The sequence below is a fragment of the Vollenhovia emeryi genome, unplaced genomic scaffold (genome assembly GCF_000949405.1).
Source record: "Vollenhovia emeryi isolate VEMERY1.0 unplaced genomic scaffold, V.emery_V1.0 DF939201.1, whole genome shotgun sequence".
Taxonomy (NCBI): domain Eukaryota; kingdom Metazoa; phylum Arthropoda; class Insecta; order Hymenoptera; family Formicidae; genus Vollenhovia; species Vollenhovia emeryi.
In genome coordinates, this window is record NW_011967165.1 from 920540 (window position 1) to 942925 (window position 22386).

Sequence of the window (22386 nt, forward strand, 5' to 3'; positions counted from 1 at the left end):
TAGAAGGCAAACATACAAGAATTTCATCAAATTTGGCCGATTTTTTGATAAAATTCTTTACATGAATATAGATATACTATATATAATAATTATGATATGCACATACATATATATAGATATACATATGCAATCAATTTGAAAAGTGTATGAGCGACTTAAATTCATCGCGCAATAGCACGCAGTAGACTTTCAAGTATGTGGCTTCGTTGGAATAGATAATTACGTCGTCCTAAAATTACAACTAGTTCGTTAATTAAAAAGTACGTAAGACTTTCTTATAAAATGAAAAACTCAAGATTATCGACGTTGTGCGTTAAGAGCAAAGTAAGAAAGTCATTGACTTATCAGCATCATTCAGTATAAGTAGTTTGTTACACACTCATCTCTTATTAAACACATAGCGTTCCCACTTCAACTTAAGTAAACGCAATAAACAATGATTATCGATCTTAATCGCAGCCGCGATAAACTTGAGTTTTCGGTTCTAAATCATCTAAGCGGCGAAATGATTTATGGACTTCTCGTACAGTTTATAAGTGTTATACATCCCAGAATTGGTATATGATTTTGTTACGACCACGCAGTAAAATAATATATTACGCAAATGCACCGATTAATATTGTAAATAGTGTGGATATTGTAGATATATGATGCGTATACCGTGCCGTGATTTATGTGCCATTCTGATATCAACTTATCATTTCTCTAATAAGAGTTCTTCAAAAAATTGATATATTATAAAAACATAATGTAGGAATACTAAATATTTTATTAATAATGAAGTATTAACTTTAAAATAACAATCAGAAGTACCTTATTTCAGAAAGAAAATTACATTTTTATAATATTACTGTACTATAAAATAAATTATATTATGCTAAAAAGAAAAGCATGTTGCGGACGCGAATAAGAAATTTTTTCATCGTATGCTAATCAAGGGTTTAAGAATATTACAGCTTTTGTTCTGCTAACTCGTTTTCACTAGAAAAATAAAACTAAATAATTAATATTAAGATGCAAATTTTCCTATCACTTTTTAAAAATCTCTCGTAGGCAGCTACCTGAGAAAAAGAAAGCGTGAAGAAAGTAAGAAACATTTTGTTCATTAGACGGCGCGTGTGAAAATAATTACATGCGCGTCATCGGAGGAAAATTGGGTTACTTAATCGATACCATCGTAATCGTCACCACCTGTGTTTAGAAGGCCGCAAATTTTAATATCCTAAAATTCCAGGTTATCAAATTTAATTGCAACTTTTCTTTTTATCTAAACTGTAAATAAATGCACAATTAAATCAGAATATTCTTCGGACATCTCTGGACATCACACTTTGGAATAAACAAATTAAAATGTAATGAACAAGTAGGAATTAATTTTCGCCATTGGAGGATTAGTAATAAGGTCTAGTCGTATCTTCGTAATGGAGTCGACACGAGGAGAGCAACCGGTCAACTTGCTGAAAAATGTTTAAAGCTAGCAACAGCGTGCCTTATCGAGAAGGTGGAGCTACAAGAGAACCGCTTCCCACTCTTTCTCCAGTTCTCTTTTTGTAGGCGGGCGACAGTCCTACTGTTCGGCGACGTTCTCGTTGGACACCATTATGTTGGGTGCCGGATGTAGATTGGTCGTTCGATGCCGCTCGGTAGGGGCGGAGCCTACCAGCGGATCCCCACCAAGCCGTGTCTGTTGGATTTACTCCTCGGCTTGTAAACGTCGGAGTTACGGTGCCAGTTCAATATCGATATCGGACAAAACGCGTTTGTCGGGCACCAGAAATAACGTACGTACGTTTTCATGTGCGCCGGATTTTCGTCGTTTGTGTATCGGCTAAGTGTGAATCGTGAATGACAAACGTTAATCCTCCATTTTTTTGGTGACTCCAATTAGTAGTGCATGAGAAACAGACGTTTATATTTGTGCCAGGCCAAGTTCAAGTTCGCAGGAGACCGACATGCCATCGTTTCGTGACGACATCATCTCTGGAGAATCTTCGAACGCTATATCGAACCTCAGCAACATCGCCAATATGGTGCCGCATTATAATCAAACGAGCCTCGCGTATCGCCAACAGCAGCAACAGGTCGCTGACAACCAGCAGCAACATCAACTGATAATGCAGCAAGCACATCAGCAAGCATCGACGCAACAGGTCCAGCCGCACACCGCGGTTGCGGTTGCGGCTCCCGCCGCCATTGAGGGGACCCAGTATTGGTACGGATATCCGTCCAGAGCGATACCCGCGACACCGGCGTTGCATCCTCAGCATCAGCCGAGCCCGATTCCCCCGCAGTTCTTCAACCCGGAAATGATATCAGGATGGCACTACACGACCCAGTACTCGCCGTACCTACATCAGTATCAGCCGCAGCACCTACACTTTCAAACGCAATCGCAGTCGCAACAACATCACACGCAAGAACTGGAGCAACATTCACCGTCTGAACAGCGCATCCAGCAACACTTGTCGCAGTCACATCTGCAACAGAGCTCACCGCCCGAGCAACTCTATCAGCACCCGTCTCCGCAGCAACACCTCCAACACAACTCGCCGCCCCAACAGCTCTGCCAACAGCATCCGTCACCTCATCAACACCTGCAGCAAAGCTCGCCGCCTCAGCTGTGTCAGCAGCACAGTCAGCAGCTGACCGCTTCGTCGCCGCAACAGCTGCAGCAAAATTCCCCGCCGCAGCACACCCAGCCGAATCCGTTGCCGCAGCAACGCATCCAGCAACGATCGTTGCCGAAGCACCACCATCTTCAGGAGAACTCGCCGCCGCAGTTCTTCCAGCAGAATTCGCCGCCGCAATATCTCCAGTCCCAAGTGCCATCGAGGGAACAGGACTATGAAATTTCCTACAGGCGACGGATGTTGAAATGGGGCATCAGAAACATGAACATCGATATGGCGCTCCGTAATCAACATCCGTCAGCGACCGCAAGGATGAACGGCAACGTAGACGGCAACGTGAACGGCAGTATGAACGGCAGCCTGAACGGTAGCATGAACGGTAGCAGTCACAACAGCAACAATAGCACTTCGCCCACAACGCCAACCAATTTCCACATGCCATACGATGACTTGCCTTGTACGTCTCGCAACATGAACCTGTCGTCCACATCCGGCAACGTAAACCTGCTACCGGCAGGCATGAACCTGCCGTCCACATCGAGAGACATGCCGTCTACATCGAGAGACATACCGTCCAGAGATATGCCGTCCACATCAAGAGACATGTCCACAAGACGGCATCAATTGTACACCTCCCATAGGATCCAGGGGAGAAGGAGTCCGTACGAGTGGATGAAGAGGCCGTCGTACCAAAGCCAACCTAAACCAGGTTAGTGAAACTTCACCTTACCATCACTAAGTCTTCTTTGAACTTGCTTTCGAGAAATTAAAAACGAAACATAAAAGTATTTAAAAGTTAATCTTAATTTGCAAAATCATACACGAATAACAAATGATAATAATTTCAAACGCTGAAAGAATACACTCGCTACATACAATAGTATTTTCACCTCCTATTTTTCTTCTTTTGTACGCAAGAATAATTGTTGACAGTAAACATTTAAAAGAAGCAAAATTGTTGAAGCAGCGGAAAAAGATGGACTAGAGAAAAAAATTGTGTTTTATTTCTTAGCAAATATTTTCTTAGCAAAAAATCAACGTGCTACATATATAAAATTTTTGTTATAAATATTATATTTGATATAAAATTCTCATCTATGCTAAAAGAAAGAAATTCACTTACTATAAAAAGTTTTTTAAATTATAACAAAATTTGTAGCGTAAAATAAAAGTGAAGAGTACTTTTTCAATATCTCTTTCAAGCAGGTTCGCTAAAATTCATCGAAAATAATATTAAATTTGATTAATATCGATTTGATTCATTTCACAGCATAATTGATAGATATCGGAAATATCTGTTATCCATCAAAACTCGATAGATTACATATTATAATTTACGTTGTATGTATTGAAGGCTGTTTTTCTCCTTTTCTCTTTTACTTCGTGAAATTGCAATGATCTTGATTTGGTAAAAATAAATTTTAACAACGTGAATAATGAATACAGCGCACGCCGTCGGAATCATTTTATACCTCGGTTTATCACTTCTCTTTTCGTGGTTCCACTTTATTTTTATCTTATCTTGCAATTGACGAAGTGTAACGTTTACGTGAAAATTATTGTAGATCACAATTAAACGATTTAACTTGAGAGGTGAAAACAATTATTTTAGGATGTACAGAATATTTCTAAAATATCTGATCAAACTTCATCAGTGTACGTATTTTGCTTTTCATATGAAATGATAAAGATATCATATAAATATATTCTTTTTAGGTTACAATTAATATTATTAATTAAACTACCTGTATACTGGTAATTTTATTGATAAAATTAAACGAAATAAATAATCGAGAATGTAATTATTTGTTCTCATATTGCGAAATTAATTAAACATTATTAGATATCGAATGTATAACATAAACTCTTCTTTCTTTCTCACCATGGCATTGTTATTTATTTTTTAACGCGAAAAGAATACAGATCTCTTACGGCCTTAAATCGCATAAATTTTTATTAAAGATAAGTATTAGGAACATATAATGAATATCTATTAACGTAACACAAAATCCTAAAGACTCATGAAATATACGTATATTAGAAATTTTCAAATATAATTTGTCAGATGCGGTTCTTTCAACAAATCACGTTTTAGCATTATTTATTTTGCCGTAATTCTGAATTGAGAAAATTGAACAAATATCGTCGAAACAATTTAAACGAAAAATTGGTTCGATATTTCACATATATTTGTATTTTCTGAAAAAATATTTACTTGGACAGTATATACTGCAGATTTGTATCAATAAAACTTTTGTTAGAGTGTCTACGAAATTTAGTGCTGAGATAGCGATTCTCCAAATCGCGATTGCGAGCCTCGTGCAAACGACTCGCGTGGCCGAGCTTTGCCCATGAACAGTTAATCCTCCGTTTCAAGAGCTCGATTAAGAAATCGGATTACAAAGCCACGTGACGAAGTTACGCACCTAACGAGCACTTCTTTCGTGCATATCGCGCGCGGTCATAAACACGTCTCCAGCGGTCTAGATACGGCGAACCATGTAAACACGGTAACGGACGAGCAAACATCTAATTGCTCTCAAATATTTGTGAGATAATCTCCTTCCTTCCCATTCTTTCTCGCCGTCGTCCACCTCGATTTTTCACCGGATTCGAATGAAAGTCCCATCCGTTCGCACGGAACGCGTCCTGAATCAACACGCGCGACGAGGAAGAATTAACTCTCGCTACGTTTCGCGGGATCGTAACACACGAGCCGCGCGAAATCCGGTCAATTTCCTTCATTTATTGATATAAATGCAGATTTACAGAAATGCTGGAGAGACAGCATTTTAACGAAAGAGATGTTCTTTCCACTGTTGCAGCATGCAACGCCGAGACTGTCGGCGGCGCGGATTCAACGTCGCCAATTAACGAACTCTGTTGCCGGCTTGAAATTCTCGGTACGAATCACAATTAATTGATTGTCGTGTATGCCGTATTATCTTTGATGTTTGCATGCATTGTACCTCGATTGTGCATGCAGCTTCCGATTGTTCTTTGGTAGAAACGTTTCATTGAAGTTACACGTCGGTTCGCAAACGTCCAAGGAAAATGACGCAAAACGATCAAGAGTAAAGCGACACACGATGCTTTCTTGCTTGCTGATTCGCGTGCGTGCACCTTTGCTGGCTAGTGAGAGCCAATCGGGATTCCACGTGATAGGTCAGATGAGCTAAGATTGCATCCTGATTGGCTCTCACCAGTTAGTAAAGGTGCGCGCAAGCAAACCAGCAAGCGAAAAAGCCTCGTGGGCCGCTGGCTTAAAAGACCTTAGAGAACCTGTAGATTTCTAAAATCAATTTTTGGTGTACAGTCTTATTCATTAATGCCTGGACCTGCATTTTATCATCATTTTTCTCATCTGTACAAATCGCTGAGTTTTTGGCTGTACGTACTACCACAGACTTCTATAGAAACTGTGTCAACTACAGCCTGAAACTCACCGATGTAACAGATGATAATAAAGATTATCTTCTTCGTCCTCGGGTATTAGGCTTAAAGCCTCTTTTATTCAGTTCGTTCTGGTACTTTGAGCATTTTTTTACTTCATCCTCAGAGTGGGCTGCTGAACCTTGCCGAAGGAAACCTCCAATCTGGAGAGCTGTACCCCTAAAAGGGTATTGCGTGGCAGGATACTCTCTCGGGGGTTGCCACTTCCCTTCGGAAGATTCCGAAAAAACCGGCAATGTCCGTGCACGGAGAAAAAGACTTGGTTGGGATAAGCAAAAAAATGGTCGCCTGCTCGACGTGCTCCTTCACAAGGAACGTGTTTCTGCCTACATTTTATCGAGACCTTAATACCTATTCATCTTTACGCCATTTTTTTTACCACGCGTTCACACTTAAAGTAACGATAATCTGATAACTTTTTGTCCAAAAATTCGCTCGTGTCAGTTTCTTGCAGTAGCCTTCGAGTCAGGTATAAAAGTAGGCGAAAACGTGAACAGCGTGTCGAAAGGTGCATTTTGAATTTGTCAACATGGGATGTCCTTTTCTAAATGAAAGCTCAGAGCCACGGGTGTGCCCTCGTGGACGAAGGAGAACGGAAAAGTGAGGATAATGTCAGTTTCTCTCTGTTCTCCTTGTGTCGGTCAATCTTTAACCGCTCTCGGGATTAACATGCTAATACATTCAGACCGCTTTGCCCCAAATCCCAAGTCATTCTTCGCCCGATGCACTTCGCCATCAGGCGCTTCGCAGAATTCATCCCAATTCTTCACCTTCGTCGCCGTCTCCCCTTCTGTTCTCCTATTTGCATTTTACCTCACGCGCGTGCAGCAAGTACGCACGTTAAGTACCTTGAAACGAGCGTCCCGTACCTTCCAGCGGCAATTATCTGCGTTTTATGGCTATATTGCGGGCAGAAGCCGCGTGGCAGAGCCTCTCACCACAACGACACAAAAACGCGAGGCGTGCATTACAATTTCGTGAGGGACGGCCTCGTGCATACGCTTTCTCGTTCGCGCATCGCGAATCGCCGCCGCCGTTCGGTTCCGTTCCGTTCCGTTCCGTGAGAGCGAGCCTCCGCGAGCACGCGATTTCTACTGCTTTTATGACGCCTTCGTCCGGCCACGATCCCCTTATCGGCGATAATGGGTGAACCCACGATTATGGGTGAACAACAAAGAGCAAAGATTCAATATCGCTCAGCTAAAGACATCGGTCTTTATTCCTATCCATAATTATGGAAAGTAATCATTTCAAAGTAAAATAATCAGCCCTTTATTTGTGTACCATGTTTCGCATCTTGTCAAAACCTAAGGTCCTTTCTTCTTCAAGTTTCGCATTCTCTTCGTCATTCATCCTGTGAACTCTAATCCTGTGAACGTCTTCTTTAGAGGAGGATTTAACGTGAAATCTTGTTACGAATCTGGAAAAGGGAGTCCACCTACTGTGTGTCCGTAACTAAAACTCTTCATTATGGTCGAGTGTTTTGACAGCAGTTTCGAAAGATCAATTTTTGTTAAACCTTGGCGTCAGCCGATCCACAGCAAGAACTTGTGAATCACTAGAGTTTCGGTTCGGCATTCGACTCGCAGCACGCCATCAGACATTTTCCCGTCGCGTTAAAAGAAGTTAAACGATTTATTATTGGGGTCCTGAGGTCGGTCTCGAGCCGGGTTGCAGTGGACGCAAAGTAAGTGTTGACGACACGCAAGAAAATTTCAACGCTCATTCACGAGGCTGCTCCGCTGGCTATTCGATGAAAAATTCAACTCGAGACTGGGTCAGTTTTGATCGGGACAGAATGGAATGCGACCATTGAGAAATTTGGGGCTTTACAGAAATCTTTTGGCAAATAGCTTCGACACTTAATTTTATTGTTGTATAGTTCTATGATCAGGTGTGTCGGCTAAGTGTCCAGGGTTAGGTAATAGTTTTAATCATTTTACGATAATATTCTTCTTGTCATCGTTCGCCGTAGAGTTGAAATGTTACGAGACGACGCATCAATCATGTCTGGAAACTGTTGAGTTTCGTTTGGCCCACGTGTTCCGCAGATTACGCAGGTATACGAAATTTTCTACAGTTTCTAATCTTTTGTCTGCCAGTACACGTTTATTGCGATTCGTCACTGAGTACAGGAGCGTAGGAGAAATAGATGTTAATCTATTTATCGCATATACTTGTTGCTTTTTTCCCACCAATTAGCACGCATTGTTAAACTTTTTATTCTTTCTTAATCCTCAATAGTTTTTCTCTTTAGTCTCTGCGTCGTACATCTTATCCATGTTCACCAAGATACGATATAATTTAAAGTAGAATTTCAAAAACTTTTATAAATAAAATTATAACTAAATTAAATTCGTCAAACGTGATTATAATTCTACGACGTTATAATATATATTTGTACATATTATCTATATGGCAACATTTTGGGCATTGCAAAAATATTAACGAGTTATATTAAATATTAAAAAGAAAGAACGAGTGAAAAGAATTTTCAAATGCTGAAAAGAAACAAATAGTCGTGCAGTTACATCGCAACATAAACTGCTACCAGTGCGCGGTAAAAAAATGTCTAGCTCCGTCCCTCTCGTTCTCTCTCCGTCTCTCTTCGTTCGCAGGCACTTGATATGCGATATACAAATGCGAGGTGGCACAATAGAGGTAATTGTGACGCCGCTGACGAATGGCACCCGCGCGAGTCGGCGCGCGGCTCCGGCTAGGCCGACGCGAGATATCGTCGGGGGTTGTCAAACGCCCGCAGGAAAAGCGGGGCACGCGCTTTTGCCATTCCGCGGCGTGAAATGGAAGAGCAAACGCTATAATGGGGTGGCAACGAGTCCCAGGAGCATCGTTTCTTCGTCCCCTTCGCTCGCGTCTTTCTCCCCCGCGTCTCTCTGTCCTCCCGCGTCTCGTAGCCTTCGTCAAATCCGTCGCGTTTCCTCTCGCTCTCTCCCTCTCGCCGCTCGTCGCGCTCGTTCGTATTTCGCGCACGGATACTCGGGAGAAATAGCTCCGGTGGATTTCGTTCGTTCGAAAGTATAGACAATGACGGGACCAACGAGCTAGATACATTTTAAGAAATCGTCCCGACGCTCCGCTCGCGGCGATGAACTTTAGCGAGCAATAGCCGACGTCGCGTTAGATTCGAGATTGAATGACGAGGAATGTTAATTGCTGATTTCAGAATGTAGGCTCGGTTAAAATTATGTCGATTGCTGTCCTTCTTTCCGGGTTAAAATAGAGGAAGGTCTCCTGCTATGAGATAGGCTCCTAACATGAGATAGCGGAGTTTCTGCTAAATTAATAGACGTCATGAATTTATTGTCCTTGGAGTGAGAGAGCTTGTTTAGTGGAAAATTCATTGTTAGATTGTGTAATCGCCGCGAAGAAAGGTCGTGATTGAATTTGGATGTTGAAAACCTGCTATTTCATATTTAGAAACCTATCTCACACAATAAGGGACTTTCCTACATAATTTTGAGAGCTATTGAGAGCATCTGGTACATCGACGCGTTGCCGGGGCCGGATAGGCGGGACCGTAGGTGCGATATCGGCAAGATGAAAAACGCCGACGGTAATCCTTCCCTAACTCATACGCTTATGTGGTCTGTGCGTGAGGCGAATAAAAAAAATCGACGACTTGCCCTCTCGAACAACGCAAACCATCCGAGACTTGCCGACGGACGTCTCCGAATGTAAAAAGTTCAACTCGCACAAAGTTGCTCCGTTAACCGTGAAAAAGTTCCAGGGACTAGAAACGTCGATTTCTTAAATCTTCCCCTTCGTGTCGAGTTTTACTACAGCGAGAGAGAGCCAAATCATTCACCATTGATATTAATATATTTTAATTCGACTTTACTATTATTTTCTCCTTTTTATAGTTAATTGTTACATTTATACCTTTGATGGTAAAATTTAAGAAACAATGCTATCACTTATTCAAATTATCAATACAAGAACTGCACAATGACGAAATTGAATTTGCTACTTCGTACGAATTTAGTTTGCTTTCATATTTGCCACTAAATGAATAGTGATTTTTATCAGTTTTTTGTTGTATTACGATATTAAAATGTTTTAATTCAATTTTACATTCAATATTACTCATCTTTAATTAAATATTAATCATTCGTCTTTTTCACTGCCACGGCTAATATGCTATGTGAATACAGCTTTGATTAAAAATTAGTTGATAAAATTATACAAGACGATATTAATTTTTTACATCATCGCAACTGAAATTGCATAGCGATGAAGTTTAATTTGCTATTTCTTACGACAGCTTGCTGTTAATATTTACCTCTGAACAGCTGATTTCTTCAGTTCAATTTTTATTATACGTGAGTGGTGTAACTTCTTTCGCCTCGCGATAAAAATTGATTGGGAATCGCGAAATTATCTTTGCGAGTGTAACACGGCGAGTGTGCCTGTCGCACGAGAAATCTATCGCAATTAAGGCCAGTACCGCATACAGTTTGGAATTTTTTTTTTGATTCGATTACAATCTCCAAAGATAAAGAGTCTGCCTTTTGATAAGGTTTAAGGATGTTTCATGTGTGTTTGTTTACGTGCATCAGGCTGCGCGACGTTTGCTCTTAACGCGTCAAATATTTGCACGTCTAACAATGCGTGCAACGTAACAGAAAAAAAAAGCGGGAGAAAGAAAAAAATCCGAGCTACATTACGTGATATCATATTGACAAAAACCATGGCGAACGCTGTCTAATATTTATTCCTCGTTTATCTGGTGTAACACTTTATTGATATAACAGAGATTTAAACTAAGTATTACGCAGCCACAAAAGTAATTGATCATCGCGTAAAATGAATCTATTCTAAGTGACAACATTTTGTTTTTTGTCGAACAGAGGAAGTTATTTGTTCTTAGATTTTTCTCTCTCCAAAATCATTACGGATTGGATGTAGTTGGCAGGTGCGCTTAGTTAATATCTTCAAATTGGACACGATACTTTTCTTAAAAAAGAAACAGCACGAGTTCTAAAAATATAATCGTATGGAAGTTGACTTATGCCTCTTTTACGTGTATTATTTCCATTGCACTTTGATATAAGTGCGCGAATGAGGTCTGACGTTCGTCGCAGCTTACATTTCGGGATCGAAGTTGGAAACCAGCTGATCGAAAATCTCGGTAGCGGATAAGATACAGTGGTGAACATGTCGATTTATTATACAGCACATCTCTCACACGGGATGTGTAGAAAGACGTGATTCAAGCATTATCATAGATACGGAGAGCTGGAAGTGGCCGCGATAACGATCTCTCAATCTCATTCTGAGTAGATGAAAACTCAAAACCAGACAGTCCGTAATATATTGCCGCGTTATTTGAACAGATTACACGGATTTAACCGCGAACGCGCACCGCATGCGTCGACGTGTACATATATCGCTTAAACGCGAACGTATCGCCTAATTCTTCACAAATTCTCACATCACTTTACATGAATTTTTTTTACACAATCGTATATAAGAAAGACGTCTTACAAATAAGATAAATCTTTCGTAAGGGACTTATAAAAAGACATATGTAGAGATATGTAAAGTTCATATTTTAAATCGCGTGTATAAGTTTCGATTTAGAATCCATGTTTTCTTAAAATGCGTTTATATATATATTTGAAATATATGATTATTTTATGCTTAGAAAATGTAAGGGGGACTTTATGAAAGGTTTCTTTCTTGCTTTGTAAATCTCTGACCGACATGATGTTTTCGTAAAAGTTCGCATTTCACGGAATCCTCAATCAGACAATTAATTAGATAAAACAAATTAATGAAACATTTATTTTGTAAATTGGCAGTTTATCTCCCTTTGTTCATCAAGATGGTAAAATTTCGCAATCAATCGCATCAATTTAAAAAAAATATATACATATATTGTATATACAAAGAAAATTCAAAAAGAGAAACAAAGTAATCTCTCAGATTACCAGATATCAGATGGGAATGGATGTCAATACGATTCTATGAATTCCTTTCATTGAAGCATCCGGCTTCTATGGATTCCTTTGACTGCATTATTTATTCTCGCCATCCTTGCTGCGCATCCTTGCCACGAGGATATCCTGCTGACCCGATATCAGCCATGCTGGCTCAGACTGTAGCCATTCTGTGTACCGGCGAAAAGTCTAAGGTCGCTTGCTTATTCGTAACGCTGCGAAGGCCTCGGAGTTCCCTTATCGAGGAGTGGTGGATTAACGTGCACGCCTTTGATCTCGCCGGCGGAGTCTTATCTAATCGTGTCCCTCTCTCTTGAGCCATCTCTTGCCGTTCCCACATGCACGTATACACTCATATTCGTGTTTCCCGCGCCTCTCTCTCTCTCTCTCTCTCTCTCTCTCTCTCTCTCTCTCTCTCTCTCTCTCTCTCTCTGTCTCTCTCCTGTGTTTTGTGCGTATGTTACCGCCAAGACACCACGTCGTAAGAAACGCATTCACACCGTGCGATTGCCAACGCACCTCTTCTTTTTTGCCGCTTTCTGGCGTGTCGTTTTCTCCCATAAGAATTAATCGTGCTTCGCGTTATTTATTGCAAATAAATAAATGCATCTGTCGTTCCGCGAATGCTGTTGCTTCGAGCTACCGTAATTTTGCATATGTATCTGTATGTGTGTAAGCTCTTTACTTATAATAATTATAATTACCGTAAAGTATAAATTAATCCGCATTAGAAGTTAACGATCATCTTCTTTATTCCCTGTCCACGTCTTCTCATAACTTTTATGTGCTTAGAGCATGATTGTAATAGTTTCAAAGGCAGGATTATATATGATGTGCAATTTATCTTCCTCAATTGTCATCCTTTTCTAATATTTTGTTTTTGTAACCTAATAAGCGTTTGGCACTCTAAGATAATCAATTTCCTTCATTGTAAGAAATAATTACTAAATTGTAAACGCGGCTGTTCTCTATTTTAAACTCTCTTTCTTGCAACTTTATTTGTATTAAATGTAATTATTGTAAATATCATTATTGGATTAAATTTGTGCTAAATGTAAAGTGTTTTATTTTTTACACGGCGAATATTATTTTAACAGTTAATGTTACTTGTAGCTAATAGAATAATTTTTATTACAATACGCGTTTGGACGAAATCTTAAACGAAACGAATTGCAATCAGAACATTCTTGGACAAAAATTTACATAGCTGTTCCTACCATTTTATTTCCCCCACCTTTGTTTCATTTTAACCTACTGTATTGGACGTGATATATTTGTTATTTGCACTTAGAATTGGCAGGTGATTATTTAGGCATAGATCGTCTTGCGAAATGGCTAAAGCAAATTGCGCCTCCACATTTCTTCGTTCTACGTAAAATTAATTACGAAACATCCTTTACTTTGTTAGTGTCGCCACGCGGTATACGCGCTCGCTGAAAACGTTATCTCTTTAACGCATTATTGACAAGAGAATCAGCACGATAGATATTAACCGCGTAATAACACCGGCCGTTATCTGCGTCTTTTTCAGGGAAGACTCGCACAAAAGACAAATACCGAGTGGTCTACACGGACTATCAAAGACTAGAACTCGAGAAAGAATTTCACATGAATCACTATACCACTATCAAACGCAAGTCGGACCTCGCGACGCAGCTCGGTCTCACGGAGCGTCAGGTAAATCATTGCTCATTTCGATCGGTGAAAATTCCCGAATTATCACGGCGGAACGAGTCGCCTAACGTAACCATCTCTCTCTCTTCTTTCTTGCAGATAAAGATCTGGTTTCAAAACCGACGGGCGAAGGAGCGGAAGCTGCTGAAGAAGCAGCAGGAGCAATCGAGAGAGCGGCAGATGAGAGCGCAGGACGTTGTGGCGGCCTCCGCCACGATGGAGGCGATGGCTGGAGGAATCATGGGTTTTGCCGCCGCCGGCGCGGAGATGGGTGGGATGCTGGGCGGTCTGATGCAGGCCAACGAGAGCACCTCCTCCGCACCGCATCCAGCAACGTCGACGACGTCGACGTCTCTGCCCGCGTTACCTGCATCTCTGCCCACGTCGCAACCTACGTCGCAGCCCGGGTCGCTGCCCACGACACTGCCTATGCAATATCCGGGCCCCTCTAATCCAATGTAAAGGGTATTCCCTTGTCGAGGACTCCTCGGGAATTCGAACGGTTCACGAGGTGGGGCGATGGGATGGTGGCGCGTTCATTCGCCGTCTCGCCACCACGGACACAACGTACAAAGGGTTCGCGAACGGACAAGCAAACTGGACACCGCGTAAAATAATTAGGAGGCGTAAGGTAATTAAGTGTAGCTCGCACATGATACACAACGGCCTGTGATAAGCGACCGTTATTAAACGGATCGTTCGTGGATTGCAGATATCGTGGAGAAAGAGAAAACGCTCTGATCTCACGCTAATCTCGTCGGGTTCACACGTCCACAGCGTTTCCCGTTAATATGACGGTCGTGCTTCGATATTTTACGTTCTGCATTCGGCACACCGTTAATTCCGCAAGAGTCCACGCCGGAAGCGAATGTCGAATGCGGACTGCATGGATGCCTTCGCACTTGGCAATTCCGAATGGAATCTAAATGTACGCTCGCATCGTGTGTATCTAGATATTCATGCAGCCTATTACACGATCGTGTTTCGTAATTGTACCTGGATATTAGGAGGAATTTGAGGGGAAGAGTTAAAAATAGAGAATTTGTTTGACTATCTCGATAATAGAGATTCGACCGTCTGCGCGAAATTAGAGAGGTACGCGCGTGTAGTCTTGACGCTAGCTTTAAGATAGGGATAGTATCCGAAAATAATCGAGTTATCCAAACAAATATATATTAACTCTTTTCACGGCATGCAAAAGTGCTTTTTTTCTTAAGTAATTTACAAAGAAAATTATCCCGCAATTATGGCATATTGCACGGATTTATTATCTCCATCGGCACAAAACGACGTCGTAAATTAACCGCGAGAAGCGTCGTAAATTTCACTTTGCCTTTACCGCAACTGTTTCAATTCCTCTGTCACATCTACACACACGCGCGCCTATTATATACATATATGAATATACATTAAATGTATATTGTGTTTAATATATAAATAATAAAGGTGCGCGCACAGCATTCGTAGCTGAAGAGATAATTGAACTCGGACCAGATTCAATTCCAAACAAAGAGAGATTGAAATTGAACGTTGGACGGTTGAAAATTTTGGATATCGCTCGTAATGTCACTAGTCAACTTAATTTACGGCGCTCGTAAACGTACGATGCACACTGGTAAGGTGTACACGTGACGATGGAACGTATTAGGTGTAGACGAAAAGTGCGCATGACATTACACAAATTACTCTTTCTTCCGTTTGTTGTGATTAATCGTTAGTTGTCTGTATCGACATTATCCGCGCGTGCGGAAAGCACATACTTTCATGTCCGTTACGACGCGCGCCTTTTTCTTTTTCATTGTTTCTTCAATCTAATTGTCCTTCCTAACAAATCGGTAAGAAAATCCATCGTGTCGGTCCATTGGAGCGTCTTTTCTCTTATCGTCTTTTCTCTTATCATCGCGAAAAAGCCAATAAGTGAGTATTCATAATCAGACGATTACAATGAGATGGAGAAAATAGCGGCAATTGAAACATGACTGATCTCTTTTGTAAGGTCGTATCTCGACTTTACACAATTTCCGGTTTTTCTGTTCAAACGCTCGTTCTGGTCCTAAATAAGCGTTTGAACAGGAAAAACTGAAAATTGCGTAAAATCGAGATACGATTTTGCGAAAGAGATCAAGTCGGAACCGCTTACGTACGTAAATAGCGCAGACCTTTCTGTTAATATAGTATATTATAAATACATGCATTTGTATATAAACGTGGTGCAAACAAAATGAAGTCATAAGTTATGAAATTAAAAGGGATACGTGCCTTAAGGTAAAATGTAGATCGAATACTGGATAATGTCGATATGAGGATAATCATTTCTAATTCGATACTTTACTAGAAATGGCACAATATAATGTTACATTTGTTAATAGCAGAGCAAGTGTTGCTTGAAATATTACGATAACGTCCGCGAAGTCTATATTTTCCCTAGACTTTTCGTATATTTCTTATAGCGAATATTTACACGAAGAAAATGGTGATCGCATCGACGGGACGCTATCTCCATAATTTTTAAAATTAGTAGACGACATCGTTCATTGTTTTATAACATGAGAAAAGTAACGATGTAATATTTAAATCTCCGATATAATAGTTAGGAATAAATCTTATCTGTTATAATCCTCTTTTATCTATAAGAATGTTTTTCTATTGCAATCCAAAAACTGTCCAGTCTTTTTTTGGATTATATTGTTATAGTAAACGCCGCTTTCGTGGACGAGAGATCCTGCATTTTTAATTCATTCTTTAAATACAAAGTGATATTGTTAACGTAATATTTATAGAGATGTGATTCGTTTCTGTACAGTATTTTATAATAATAATAATAACGCTTCTGTACAGTATTTTATAATAATAATAACGTTTCTGTACAGTATTTTATAATAATAATAGCATGTATTGTAATAATATAATTTCCTTTTTGTAAATAGCCGCATATATTCGCGCAAAGAAACTAAGTAAAATTTTCAATTGTCCGAGCCATCTCTTTGTCAATTCTTAATAAATTATATATCTTTTACTCGCCTATTGACGAATAATCTATCATTTAAACATACACAATTTTATACAGTCGCTACGTTGCTTTATAATAAAAAAGAATTGACTCACTATTCGCTCATCATTGCTGCTTCTTCCCGTCGCGCGATATTGTTTGACCGAGCGGCCGTTGCTCCAATCCTATTTTCCCATATTTGTACAGCAATGGACCGGAACTCACTAAGCCTATATCAGTCGTCGCTAACATCGGTGCGACCACGTTCACCATCATGGCGGACACGAATCCGTTTTATCAGTTATCCGAATATTATTAATATCTAGAAACTGTTTCGATCGATTCGAGCGGTCGCTTTGGATTAATCGCTTTTCGACACATGTCTCTGTTCGATGATTCCACATGTTTAATGCAAATACGAATGCAATGTGGACCGCGCGCGTAAAAACAAGATATATGCGGGGGATCTCATTCATCTTGCGGAGACGAGAATCCGACCAGTCCAAGATTTCGGTGATTTCGAGACTGGACCACGTGGCGTCAGGCGCACTTACTTTTTCCTCGGCGCACTAAATCTTCCCTTCGCGATTGGAAAAAGGCCGTTTCTGTTATAAAAACTTGGCGAGTCGTTCCGTCGGCGACGTGTTTTTAAGTTCTTCCGCAACCGTACGTGAGGACATTGGGACAGAGAACAATGCCGGGAACGTGCCCGATGATGTGTTTATTACTTCACGGTTGGACCGGTATTGACTGTTTGGCCGATTTTGAAAAGTCCGGAAGGGTACACTGTATAAGAAACCGAGAAAAAACACCGACGAGAACCTCTAAAATATTCGCCATTATGCCATGGCCCATGTGTACCAGCCTCTAGCATGATACATTGTCGGATTTTTCAACCCGAAACGACCGGATTGTCTTCTTCGTATTTCTTAACGAATTATGAAGATTATATATTGTTTCGCTTATTTTCTCGTCCCTTGACATCGCTATCGCATTTAATCGGAGGCGACTAAAGTAGATGATCGAGGATTTGTAGAATAATCGAAAAGTAAAGCGATCGATCGCGATTCTGAAACGACTGATTATCATAGAGATAGCTCCATCCGTTTGATATCGAATACGATCGCTTCGCGGGCGAATAAATTACGGACTCGAACATTACGTACAGTCCCGGGCGAAAAGATAGTACGTTATTTTCCAATTGTTTTTAGATAATTACTAAAAAGTTTTAATATACGCGCCATATATGGATACCTTCGAACGGCATTTTTGCGAATCTGTTCTCTCTGAAAGTCAATCGGTAGATTATCACTGAAAACAGTGAATAGTCACTGATTTACAGTTATAAGTATACGACTGAAAGTCGCAGCGGTATACTTGTAACTGTAAATCAGTGACTATTCACTGTTTTCAGTGATAATCCACTGATTGACTTTTAGAGAGTTCCATCTTTATAAAAATGTGCACTACTTTTCGGCGCTTCCTACAAACTCAAACTCAAACACGTAACAAAAATTACGGTCGCTTCTAAAGGGGTGAAAATGCACCTCTCGATCTCGTTAATAGGCGGCGGTGACGCGGTCGAGCGTGTATTTCGAAATTTATATAATCGTCGACGCGTGCCGCATTCTATGTTATTTATGTTATCCGCACGTCGCACTTGTGCAAATCCAATCGAGCGTCGAAAAATGAGACAGTGAACTCGATTGTTCTCGTGAAATTCGAGCGCGAACAGGTCTCGCGAGTGCAAGTCGAACGATGGCCAAGCGCCGAAGTGTGCTAATTGTTCCGTACGTTATCATCGCGACACGTGTGTGCGAATCTCTGTCTGGGATAGAAGAGTGGGTACAGTGTTGGCAGTCATTTCTTAATGAACAAGATTTCTTTTTTTAGGCAAGCAAAATTAATTTTTTACTTATATATGCAGTCTCTAAAAGTCAGTGAATAGTCACTGACTTGCAGTTACAAGTGTACCACTGAAAATTGCAGTGACTATCCACCGTTTTCAGTGATAATCCACTGATTGATTTTTAGAGAGCACGTGTACATTTACATGCATATATACGGGAAAGCTTCAGAAGCGAATAAGAATAAGAGGACAGTGAATTAACGGAATATTAATTACGGTAAATAAATTTGTTTAGCGCCGAGTCCGCTTTAGACAATCGTCGGATTGTAATTAGAAATGCGAAATAAGATGAATAAGCATATAATCAATGCACGTTCGTTATCTCAATAATAATTTTACAATATGAAATAATATATCGATTCGAACGCGATGGTCAATACGTTAGTTAATCGCGTTCTTCGCGTCGTGAAAGTCGAACGCGACTGTAAGCGGTCGGACCGAGATTATCCAATTCACACGGACGGTCTAATCCCGATTTAGGAATTACGGGGGAGCATATCCTTTAGCGAATTGTTTGTCGCTCCCCGGCGACGGCCCGCTGCCGCGGTGGGCGCGAACGATCTCTCGTTAGAGATCCCGCGGTAAACACAAACGTAAAAACGCATAATGCGCTTTATCCGAGCACGCGAATCATCCCCCCCCGTCCTGGTCCCGATCCCCCATCCACGCATACCGCGAGCGCAGACGAAGGTGGCAACGAGTCCCGCGGGGGCACTGAAGTTAACTACCAGATCGATGTCCGACCCCAGTCCACCCTGTCCCCCTTCGTCCCCTTCCTCCCTCTGCCTGAAACCAACCCCCGGCACTTCGACGCAATCGAGTCGGTCTGTCGTGGCGAACCGAGAACTTTGCGCGGTTTATGCGGCACGGCTCGAGCCCGATGATTTCTACGCCGACGGCGAGACGAAAGCTCCGTAAACACGACTGTCGCGATTGTGATGGTTTTAAAAGAATTCCTCGCATTTCACGATGGCTAGTGGTAGTAAAAATCACAGGCGAGTAAGAAACGCAGATAAACGCATTTTTTTTTGCGTTGCTGATGTACATTTTAGTGCTCATTAGGGGAACAATGAAAACTTTATAGAGGAAAGTCCCCTATCATGAGAGAGGATCCCGACATGAGACAGTGGGTTTCCTGTCAAATTTATTAAGTTAGACATCATCTATTGGGTCCACCATGAATTTATTGTCCTCGGAGTAAAATTTTTTTGTTTCGTGAAAAATTCATTGTTCAATCGCGTAATCGTTGCGGAAATAAATTTGTGATTGAATTTGAGATGTTGAAAACCTGCTGTCTCACACCAGAAGCCTATCTCATAACAGGGAACTCTCCTCTATATCTTTTCTAAAATCAGAAAACAAATCTACAATGAAGCAAGTTTTAATTAGACGTTTTACGTCAAATGGTTTTTCAATCAGCACTAAATTTATATAAATCATTATTATGTATAATATACAACAATATGGCAACATAAAAAAATTGGAAAAAATGTGTAAAGGATATTTCGATAGAAATTCCCGACATTACGTGGAACGCTCTACTTTTAACCGCAGACGATATTGCCAGCGAATGAAGGTAATCTTTTTTTCATCGAGAGTATCGAGAGGTGTCTCTCATCTTATTTTTTTTATGTAGAAGAAATATATTTCAAATATTCATCAAGATAAGTAATTAAATATGTAAAGAGTACACCCAATTAAGAAATATATAAATATTTATATTATTTGTCTAACTATTCTGCTCTATCTGTGCCCGAATAATTTCGTTAACAAACAACGCAAGGTCTCGGATGAGTCTGACGATTGCGCCCGACGGAATGAGAAATGAGCGCTGCGGAGAATTAATGGACGTGCTATGCATAACCGTATCCGTGCTCCAATTACCGCTAGTGTCGATTATACGAGGGTTCGATATAATACCTCGCCGTCGGCGATGTATCATTGTTTTAGCGAAAAAGGTACGCGAAGGGATGGGTACCGCGCGAGCGACATTAAAAGCGCAGATACGTCGAAATTTTTGCGTCGTGTTTCCACTCAAACTTATTTGTCAAGGACGACCGTGGAGGAGTAATCGATTGATATTTATTCACACGTCTAGACAGAAGAATCTAGACGGATACCGCGAATACATAAAGATTTTTTACAATAGCGCGACATCGCGTCTCATAAAAATTTCGTAATCTAGATTTTGACGTGATTTTTACTCCTTTACCCGCCGTATTTTAGAAAACATTAATAGCGATTTGATGTTACATGTTTTATGTATTACGCGCGGTGTATCGGAGGTAGCGAGCATTAGGTACAGCCGAAAAGGAGGCGGATTAAATGTATTCAGCGACGTCGTGCCGACAAAGGCCGCTCGCTGCTCATTTTAAAACCGCGACATAACAAACAAAAATGAATATAAATTCTGAGGCGCGTAGTCGTGCTTTATGCCGATAAAGGTGTTAACACGAAATCACTTATCTCGATAAGCAAATGCGAAGAAAATTAATTGTGCACACCCTAAGACTGTTGCGCACCTTTTAAATTATATGAATATATTTGATAGATCCTGAAATATTTTTTATACATTTTCAAGTTAAGAAATTATTAAGTTTTGAAATAAAAAAAGGTACGAAAGAGAGTATACATTTGTAGCGCATCTGTCTACCATTGTGCCGCATCGAGGAGAGGCAGATACCCCTGCCATATTTTTCGGAACGCGAGGAGACTACAAAAGGCAGTAGGGACTGTCATGATATTCGCGGAACGCATGTGAAAACACGGCGTCAAAGATAACGGGGAGGAAAAATGGGTGGGATAGAGGCCCGGAGATGGGTGCATCGGCGTCAACCTATGGAATCTTCAAGGATTGAATTCTGAAAGGAAGGGACACCCGGTCGGCAACCTGCGCGTAATTGGAGACCCCGGAGACCGCGTAACACAGACTTTACGTAGCGCGTATACTTGGAAATTCTTCGGGTCTACGCCCAACGTCAAGGTACGTAAAGGTTTTTGTTCGAATCTTGCCTGAGTCCAGTCGGCCCAAGTCGGAAACACCAAATAGATTTTATGAGGGGGCTATAAACTGCCGGAATCTCGATTCTCGAGTATCGATGGTTCCAAAGGGGCTAATCTGCGGATGAAAACTGTAATAAAACGTTCGCCCGGTGTACGTACTTTGGAATCCTTTTGCGCATTCTTACACTTAACGCGGGGTAGATCAGGTAGATCTTCTGCTCTTTTGCCGCACGACTCCTGAAAAACATGATACTTTCCATATGTTTGTGTGTTTCCTATGCAAATCAATTTCTTTATCGCATCAGTCGGAGACCAGTACTTAATTGATTTCTTGCTGTCGAATTTTATTTTGTCAAGTTTTAAGCTGATAAAAATTTTACGGTTGCATATAATATAAAAAGAAAATTTTATTTGCCGTCAGCAAAATGTTTTCAGTGAGCAAACTGTTGGAAACATGTTGACAATTTTTTAAATAATCAAATCTGTTGAAAACAAATTTTGTCACATTATTTAAACTACATACAAAATAATTTAAATGAAACGTACGTAGTTAATAAACTCATCACATCTGTTTGTACAATTTAAAATTAAATATAATTAATTAAAAATAAAAATTCCATTACGTTTAGTAACAATTAATTAAATATAACTAATTATAATGAATAAGTACAAGATATTTTTAAGTTTACGAAGAAGTACTTTAGAAAGGATATCGTTCGTCAGCAAAGATCATATTTCGTTAAGTTTTACTAATAAGTTAATTTACCG

The 22386-nt window shown here is 40.4% G+C and overlaps 1 protein-coding gene across 2 annotated transcripts; it reads left to right on the forward strand.

The window, feature by feature from the left end:
• The first annotated feature begins 1676 nt into the window (after window positions 1-1676).
• LOC105561768 (homeobox protein B-H2-like) lies at window positions 1677-16820 on the forward strand. Of its 2 annotated transcripts, XM_012012061.1 has the most exons (4): window positions 1677-3339; window positions 5456-5533; window positions 13575-13720; window positions 13817-16820. In XM_012012061.1, exons 1-4 carry the CDS (start codon window positions 1953-1955, stop codon window positions 14177-14179), a joined length of 1974 nt encoding a protein of 657 aa, XP_011867451.1. In that variant the 5' UTR covers window positions 1677-1952; the 3' UTR covers window positions 14180-16820. The 2 variants fall into 2 exon arrangements, with proteins under 2 accessions (XP_011867451.1, XP_011867452.1); XM_012012062.1 differs by lacking the exon at window positions 5456-5533.
• The last annotated feature ends 5566 nt before the right edge of the window (window positions 16821-22386 follow it).